This window comes from Mus pahari, chromosome 2 (assembly GCF_900095145.1).
Source record: "Mus pahari chromosome 2, PAHARI_EIJ_v1.1, whole genome shotgun sequence".
Classification (NCBI taxonomy): domain Eukaryota; kingdom Metazoa; phylum Chordata; class Mammalia; order Rodentia; family Muridae; genus Mus; species Mus pahari.
Genome location: NC_034591.1, coordinates 2,252,159 through 2,261,408, shown reverse-complemented (window position 1 = coordinate 2,261,408; position 9,250 = coordinate 2,252,159). Strand labels below are relative to the sequence as shown.

At 37.2% G+C, this 9,250-nt stretch overlaps 1 protein-coding gene across 1 annotated transcript in view; it reads left to right on the top strand.

Moving 5' to 3' along the window:
* The window catches only part of Gtpbp10 (GTP binding protein 10), a 22,078-nt gene extending 13,103 nt beyond the window's left edge, over window positions 1-8,975 (top strand). Inside the window, exons 6-10 of the mRNA XM_021191133.2 lie at window positions 242-294; window positions 2,470-2,577; window positions 3,277-3,354; window positions 4,241-4,364; window positions 7,198-8,975. Of these exons, the coding sequence (XP_021046792.1) occupies window positions 242-294; window positions 2,470-2,577; window positions 3,277-3,354; window positions 4,241-4,364; window positions 7,198-7,397 (563 nt within the window). The 3' untranslated portion in view covers window positions 7,398-8,975. The remainder of the gene's footprint in view (window positions 1-241; window positions 295-2,469; window positions 2,578-3,276; window positions 3,355-4,240; window positions 4,365-7,197) is intronic.
* The last annotated feature ends 275 nt before the right edge of the window (window positions 8,976-9,250 follow it).

Below are 9,250 nucleotides of genomic sequence, written 5' to 3'. Positions count from 1 at the left end.
ACTGTAGTACCCAGTACAACGTGAACGACAGAGGTGACTGTAGTACCCAGTACAACGTGAACGACAGAGATGACTGTAGTAGCCAGTACAACGTGAACGACAGATAACTGTAGTACCCATTTCAACAAAGTAAAATGGGATTAAATATTCAGCTATTTAACCTATATAGAATATTGACAGTTTTTTCTACAAAAGGTAGTCTTTTATTCCTTCCTTTATTTACTGCCATTTCTCCTTTCAGTTACAACACTAAGGCCTGAACTTGGAAAGATTATGTACAATGATTTCAAACAGGTTGGTAGTTTTAAATTAAAATACAGATGGTTTTATTTTGGGTTTTCCTTTTTTTTTTGATAGAAGTTTTAAAAATATTTCTTATTTATGAATATGTATGCATATATGTCTTTGTATGAAGTCAGTTGGGTATCAGATTCACTGGAGCTGGAGTTACATGCAGTTTTAAGCTATCTGATGGTGTGCTAGGTATTGAACTTCAATTCTGTACTAGAAAACATATGCTCTTAACCACTGAGCTATCTCTCGCCTGGTCTTAGGACTTTAATTTTTACATGTGTCTATGGCCTTGAAGGAAAAAGCAGAGAGGTTGCTGTTGTTGTTTGATAAGTAAAACTATGAACAAACATTGTTCAACATTGTTATAGTAAAACAAGAATTTAATTTCTTCTCCTTCAAAGTGTTATGCTCACTTCGTCTCTACAGAATTATATCTTTGTTATGTCTTCCCTAGGCTGTATCTTCTCAGTATATGTCCTTTTTTTACTACCTCAGTGAATTGTTAATTTCCAGTTCTTAAAGTGACTTTCTATAGAAACTATAGTACTTCTGTGAAAACTGTTTAATTCCAAGTTTCTGATTCTGAAAAGGAGGAAGGCAGGCGGTTCATTGTTGTTTGCCTTATATTCTTCTTAAGAAAAACCTATAGTTGCTTTACATACACAGAGGAGCCTGCACGTCAGTGTTTCTAGCAGCTTTATTGAAAATTACTAGAACTTGGAAATAATCAAGATTCTTAGTATGTGAATGGATTAACTGTGTTATATCTAGAGAACAGAATAGTCAGTTTTAAAAGTTAATGAAGTATGAAGCCATAAAAAGATAAGATCTTGAATACATATTGCTCGTGGAAGAAGCCAAAAGGCTTCTTCTTCCAGTGTCAACTGTTTGTACTCTAGTAAAGGCAAACTGTGGCCAAAAAAAAAGGTCAATTTTGTCAAGATAAAGAGAAATGAGGCATCCGTTGAGGAAGCCCAGGTGATTCTTAGGATAGAGGAACTGTTCCTTGTGATACCATTACTACTGATGCATCATTCATGTAACGTATGGATCTTAAATGGTAATGGATAAAACGTCAACTATTATAGAGTATTAAATGCTAAATAAACTTACAGTGTGTGTGTGTGTGTATGTATGTATATATATACATATATATATATATATATGTATAGTGTATGTTGAACATAAAGACCAATATTTAGAAGAAGAGAACGTTATTATACCTAATGTTTAAGGGAGATCAGTAGAGATTTCTGAAGGAGATTTTAGGATGTGAGACCCTTGCTGTGCACACACCTCTGTCATATAGTGAGAGCCTCCTTTCAGACTCAGGATTCCCTTTCAACATGGGTGCCAGTGCTTCTCCTTCCTTACTGGATCTCAAGTCATCCCTCTGGGCTAAGGACTGCAGTGGCAAATGATGCCTGGTCTCCAGAGACTTCAAACTAATGTCTCATGGGTTGCCTGGCTGTTTGTTTGTAAGAGATATCTCCTTGGTGATCCTGATGATACAGCAGGTGTCTGGTGCACAGCAAGGCTTGAAAAGTATAAAGTGATTGTTAATAATTATCACCCACAGGAGGCCTATGGACATCACATTGTCTCACTGTGTAAGAATAGACAATCATCCTGCTGGCATATCATGAACAGAAAAAGAGCAATGGTGCCATTTACAGTTGGAATGTAAAACATAGAAAATATGAGTGTATTTGCTATGTGTGAATGTTAATTCTGCTTATAAAAGTTACAGTTTTATAAAAGAATTCATGAGCATAATACAGGGTTAGAATTAACGAATAACAGGGCTCAGTAGGTAGACGAGCTTCCATGCCGACCTAATGGCCTGAGTTTAATCCCTGGATCCCACAGGTAGCAAGAGAAAACTGACCACTGAGAGTTGTCCTCTGTCCACATGCAAGTTCTAATTCATGTGCACACATTCACACATATACATGCTAGTTAATTATTTATACTTTCATTAGTAACTGTTAACTAAGTACTAAACTACCCAATAACTATAATTTGGTATACTAATGAGTTAAAATAGGATGCAGATATCTGATAACAAAAGATTTTAGCAAAGATGTCATAGAGTGATTGATTAGAAACTATATGAAATTTGAAAATTTGGGAAAAAAATTGACCTTGGTTTCATTTTTTTTTCTTTTTTATTAGATTTCAGTAGCTGATCTCCCAGGTTTGATAGAAGGAGCACATATGAACAAAGGCATGGGCCACAAGTTTCTCAAGCATTTAGAGAGAACCAGACAACTGCTTTTTGTTGTAAGTCATATGCCTATCAGTGATGTTCAAATGTAATTTGTTTTTCCTAAAAATACTTTGTAAGATTAAAGATAATGTGTCACAAAATCATGTTTTCATTATTGATGAATGCTGTTCCATATCTTATGGTGGTACCAAAGGTCTTACAACCTGGTGACACCACAGCCATCTTAGACATGTGATCATACTCTGTGAGTTCACACAGTGATACAATCATTGGGTGTGTTTTCAGAATGTAGTCCCGGTATTAAACATTACATGATGGTACTAGTAAATATTACTCCTGTACCTCTGTTGCAATGGGGGCAAATACAGTAGATGATGCTTGTTTATAATATAGGGATGCAAGTACTGTTGCTATTGTCTTGTATGCACACTTGGCCAGACTTAACCAAAACTTTAATTCCCTGAGATTTTGGCATAGTCTTATATAGTATCCCTTTCAGTCCAGCTGGTGTACTTGAGTCGAGCATGAGATCATCAATATTGATATCAGTTATCTATACTAGCTTTTCATCAATGACTGACTTTATAGTAATGCTTGTAGTTATCATGACAATGCAGCTTGTTATCTTATTGAATGACTGAATTCCCAATTAAATATAGATTGAGAAATTATTCCTTGTTGAAATTATTGAGAGAAAACATTTCTAAGCACAAAACTGAATAACCGATTTATGTTCTATGTTTTCTATTTAGGTTGATATTTCTGGATTTCAGCTTTCTTCCGTAACTCCATATAGGACTGCCTTTGAAACTATAATACTTCTTACAAAAGTAAGTTTTCTGGTTCATTGTGTTCTGGATGTAGTCCACCAAGTAGGCATGCCACATAGTAATGAGAGTAACCTTATTTGTAAAGATTTTCTGTCAGTTGAAAAGTTAAGGTTGCTATTCCCGGTCTTCAGTATTCACCCTTCCCTCCAACTGTTGACGCTGGCAACGCCCTCCTCTGCTGCACATCCCCTCACTCTTGTCTGCCTCTGCCCTGGCCTCTTTCCTGAAACATTGTCCACTCGGGAACTTTGCTCACACTCTTTGCTCTGTTGGAGGGTACTGATGGCCAAACCATGAGTGCTACAGCAGCATTCTGCCCCTGAGCTGTACTCCCAGTACTTTCCTTACCATGTAAGCAACATTGCTGAGAGTGACTGAATGAGCTTACCGTACTGCCGTTGCTTCTCATCGCTTACAGTTAATGTGCCCTTGACTGCTCAGTCTGTGCCTCATAGCCATCTTTTGCTTGTGCTTTAGATGGATACTTACTAGGCATCTGTGATTGAATGTCATGTTAAACACTAAAGGAAGAAAGAGGAAAAGACTGCAGCCTTTTCTGTTTTAATTCTGTAGCTATCCCCACTTGTAAGTCCATATGCCTTTTCCAAGAATGCAGCAGATACTAAGTTGTTATAACTAGCGTATGAGTCTTATCCCTGTGGACTCTGGGTACTTGCATTTGACTGTAGGCACAAAATCAGCTGTTTCTGGGAAGTTGTGTGAGCTAACATCCCATTCATTGGCTTAGCAAAAAGCATTGTTAGTTTTATAGTTATTGTGATTTATTGCTTTGTAGTGATGTGAATGGGATGTACAGTTACCAGATTATTAAAGAAAGATCACCGTTACCTTCATACTGTTATTTCTTCTTTCTTGTTATTTAAAGGAGTTGGAGTTGTACAAAGAAGAACTACAGACAAAACCTGCGCTCTTAGCAGTTAATAAGATGGACTTGCCAGATGCCCGAGTTAAACTTCACGAACTGATGAAACAGCTCCAGAGCCCTGAAGGTAACGCGTCTGTTCACTTCAGTCTGTTCCGCAATACCAGCTATGTGCAGAGAGGGTCAGGGATTCTTGGTTTTGGTAAGGAGTTAAGTTCTTGAGACAGGGTTTCCTGTAGCCTAGGATGGCTTCAAGTTTGTTGTTTATCTAAGGATCACCTTGAATTTCTGCCTCTGCCTCCCAGGTGCTAGAATTATAGGCATATACTACTATGACCAATGGTAGTAAAAATCAATGGGAAAGAAAACTAGTGTTTTCTACTCTAGAAACTCTATATTTAAAGAAAGAAAACATAATGTTTGATGCACTAGAATAGCATTGACCAGTCATTATCAGGTCTCAAAACAAATATGTTAAGTTAGAGAAAGAAAACCAAGACTACTTATGTCCAAAAAGGTCAAGTTTCAAAAAAAAGCCTAAAATGTATATGGACCTGTAAAGGATGTGAGAGGGAGCCCAGAGAGATGCTCAAGCATTGAGAGCACATGCTGACCTAGTAGAGAACCAGGGCTACTCTCCAGCATTCACGTTGGGTGCCTCATAACCACTTCTCAGGGAATCCAATGCCTCTTATGTTCACATGCAGCTCTGCACCCAGACACCCATTCATACATTTAACTAAAGACAAAATAAAAGGTTTTGTTTCTTGACTTTTTGTTTTTATTTTTTAGTTTTTGACAGTCTCATAATGTAGCTCTGGCTATCTGAAAATCATTATGTAGACCAGGATGGTTTTGAGATCATAGAGATCCACCTATTTCTGCTCCCGGGTGCTGGTGTTAAAACTGTACCATCATGACCAGCTAAAGATAAAATAAATCTTTAAAAAGAAAACCAAACCAAACCATCCAAGATGTGTATAAAAGGAGAAAAGTCAGCAGCTACCCGTACAGCGTAACAGGTTCTGTCACAGCACCTTCACCAGCCCTAGATCTTTGTTTCACTGGTACACACTGTATTTTAAGAAACCTAGTAAGGTTTTACTTTTTTTTTTTCTTGTTTCAATTTTTTTGAGACTTTAGATATGTATGGGTTTTTGTGTGTATGTCTGTGTACCTTGTGCATGTCCAGTGGAAGGCATCAGATTTTCAGGGTCTGGAGTTACAGACAGCTAAGCTATTAGCTGCCATGCTGGAACAGAACCTGTTCTCTGGAAGAGCAGCCAGTGTTCTTAACTGCTGAGTCAGCTCTCCAGCCCCCAGCTAGTAGTTTTAAAGAGGGATTTATTTTTATTGATGTTGTTATTGTTGTTTTACTACTGTTAACTTGGTAACTCTGAAGAATAATAGAATCAGGAAAAGAACATTTAGTTCTGTGTTTATGTGACACAGAAAGTAATGTGTGTGACTAATGTCGGTGACTAAAAGGATATGTCTGAAATTTCTTAAATGGAAATATTTCCACTGTATAAAGAAACCTAGAGGGACTGACTTAGTCACTATTCTGTTGCTGTGAAGAGACACCCTGACAAAGGCAACTCTTGTAAAGGCAAGCATTTGACTGGGGCTTGCTTACAGTTTCAGAGTCTTACATTATCATCATGATGGGGACATAGTCTCATGTATGGCTCTGGAGCAGTAGCTGAGAGCTGCATCCTGATTTGTAGGCAGAGAGACAGACAGACACTGGGCACAATATGGGCTTTTCACAAAGTATTGAAGCCCAGCTCCAGTGACACACTTCCTCCAACAACACCTAATCCTTCTAATCCTATCAAGTAGTGCCACTTCCTGATGACTAAGGATTCAAATACAGGAGCCTACAGGGGCCATTCTTATTCAAACCACCACAGGGACTCTTCACAGTGCTGTGGAACACTTATCCTGTAGTGATGATGTGGGGTTTGGCCTCTAGAAGAGGACCTCATGGCAAGTGGCCATCTGCTTTTGAAGAATGCTGATTTCATTCTGTTACTGGAAAGATAATTGTGGAAAACAGACTTTAATATACTAAGATTAGCAGACAGCATTTTTCTTTTCTTGAAAATCATTCCCCTACATAATGTACATGTTAGGACTGTCTCTGAGTTAGTAAGTTAGTTTTGGGTCATAAATATCCCCAAAAAGTCTTCATTCATTAATATCATTTGCCTTATTAGGTCAGTAGTTCCCTTTGCTTATTGATCTTGCAGCTGGTGTACTAGGAGTGAGGGTTAACTCAAAAGCATTTATGTATTCTGGACCACCACAATTCTTGACTTTACCTCTCTGGGTTTTCTTGGAGGTTTATAACTGAGAAGTCAGGATGATTTTAATCTACCCATTTTATTATTTGGCAGTTGGCCTATCCATTCAGTTTGCTGTTCTCCTCCCCAATTGCCACAGTGTGAGGGAGAAGATAAGGTTAGGCAGCATTTGTTATCCCCTAAGTGATTGACTAGACAGTGGTAAAATGATCTGCCCATGAGCTACTTGGCTCATGCTGCAATTTTTATTGTGGATGCTGGCCTCCATTTAAATAGTGATAACCCTGTGCCTGGAAGAAACTAAAACTTGCATGTGTATTAAGGTAAGCTAAAATGTTCCAAGTAATGTCATTGTTTTTATAGAAACTTTGCCTCATTTTATTTGGCCTCCTCAAGTAATTTTTATTTTTCCTTTAAACATTGTCATGATTTACTAGTATTTATTCTTTTTTTTTTTTAAATAAATTTGTCCAACAGTTATTTACTAAGTACTTACCATGTGCTAAGAGCCATCATCGTCAGTAATAAAACACAGATCCCAAGGGTGTGTGAGGCAGTGCAGACAGGGAAAGAGTTCCAGATGCTAAGTTGTCAGTTTCATAGTTTTGAATTAATTTTTTTAAAGGTAATGAAAATCACCTGTTCTTGTTTCAGATTTTCTGCATTTATTTGAAACAAAGATGATTCCAGAGAAGGCTATAGAATTCCAGCATATCATTCCCATCTCAGCAGTTACTGGTGAAGGGATTGGAGAGTTGAAGAGCTGTATAAGGAAAGCACTGGATGAACAGGATGACAAAGAAAATGATGCGCATCAGAGCAAACAGTTACTTAATTTGCAGAGTTCCAGTTGAGCATCTTAGACTGAGCCACATCAAAGTGTGCTGCTACTGTCTCCAGAAGAGGCAGCATTTAAACCTAGTACAGTGTATTGACAGAATACTGTCTGGTTCTAAGGATCAGAAAATCATGTTTAAAACATGGATGAGCCTGCAGTGCATGATGTTCAAAGAAGCCAGGCAGGCACAGCAAGACAAATATCAATCATCTCCTCATGTGGAATCCTAAAAAGACAAATCTGAACTAATAAAAATGCTGAAAAATGATAATTATGTGTAGTATAAATAGGAGCTAGAAGATTAAGAGATATTGGTGAAAAGATACTAAGTTTCAGTTAAGCTTTACAGATCTGTTATGTACCTTGTTTGTAGAATAATGTATCATATTTTGAAAATTTGTAAGAAAGTAGGTTTTAAGTGTTCTGACCACAATTTTTGAGAAAAATATAAATTTTAAAATAGATTTGACTCTGTTTCAAAACATGCTATGTATGATATAGGCACATGTATAATTTTATATCAGTTAAAAATAGTATTGAAATTACATTAATTTGAAAGCTTTTCTTCATTTTAAAGATAGTATTTCTCGACATATGTGTCATCATTCTGGAAAATAAATGTTTATCTTTCTTTCCTTCTTCTGGCTTAGCTCAGCAAGATGGTTCACTTTTTTTTGCCTAAAGTGTACAGAAGGCCCAGGCTAGCAAGCACACAGAGTAGCAGGGCTCTTATATTTCATTCCTGATGTGGGTGGTGACTGGGTCCTATCCCTTTGGTGGGAGCTTGACCTCACAGTCTGACTAATGGATAATTGGGTTAGAGTCCTCACTGGCTAACCTACTTTGCTTTTCAAGTTTCTTACAACTACCCCCCCCCCTGCCTTTATTACATTATTTTTCAAATTTAAGCAGTTTATGTTGGCCATTTGAAGAATAAATTATATAATCTGTGGGGACGCCTCCCTTCCAAGAATAAGGGTTTTATTAATTCCTGCTTAAAGTATTTAAAAAAAATACTTAAACAGAGACTTTTTTTCCTTTAGGTGAAATGTGAAATGTACATGCTTACTTCTAAAAAATACATTCAGGCAGTGTCCAGGAGCGTGAGGCAGCAGACCTTAATTGAGAAAGTTACAGTCAACGGCTTAAGGTTTTATGGAAAAATTGTACATTTTTTCACAAATGAGTTCACCGTAATTTTCTCTAATTTTTTTCTTTTTTGCAAATTTTCTTTTTTCTTTTTGTGGGCCTCTTCCCACTTGGGAAGGAGAAGCAAGGGATTTTGAGTAAAAAGCCCCTTTTGGGTGACATAGCAGGTGGTAGGTTGCTCTGGATTTCATAATAGAACCAGGTTTAAAAATACTGTTTTTTAACAGTATGTGTATTTTATTATTGTATGTGGTTTGTTGTTTTGTCCTCAAGTAAGTCTGTGTACCATGTGACCATGTGAATGAAGTGCCCGTGGCAGCCAGAAGAGGGGGTCAGGTATCCTAGAACTGAAGTTCTCTACAGTGGGAGGCCACCATGCAAGTGCAGGAAATTAGACCCAGGTCCTCTGCAAGAGCAGCCAGGGTCCTTAACCGCTGAGCCTTCTCCAGCCCCTTTCTTTAATACTTTTTTTAATTTGTTAAAAATTATTTAATAATTTATTGTTTAGTAAAAGTTGTGGTCATTGACCCCTTTTTAAAAATCCTTTTTATAACTGTATGTTGATTGTACTTAAATTTCTTCTGACTTAATAATGTGTATAGTTTGATAAAATATTATTTGAATTTTAATCTAGTTTCTGTTCCTAACGTCCATCTCTCGTTCTAGTGCATAGACTAGTTTTCCTTGTACCTCTTTTTTCTTCATTACTGGGGAATTTAT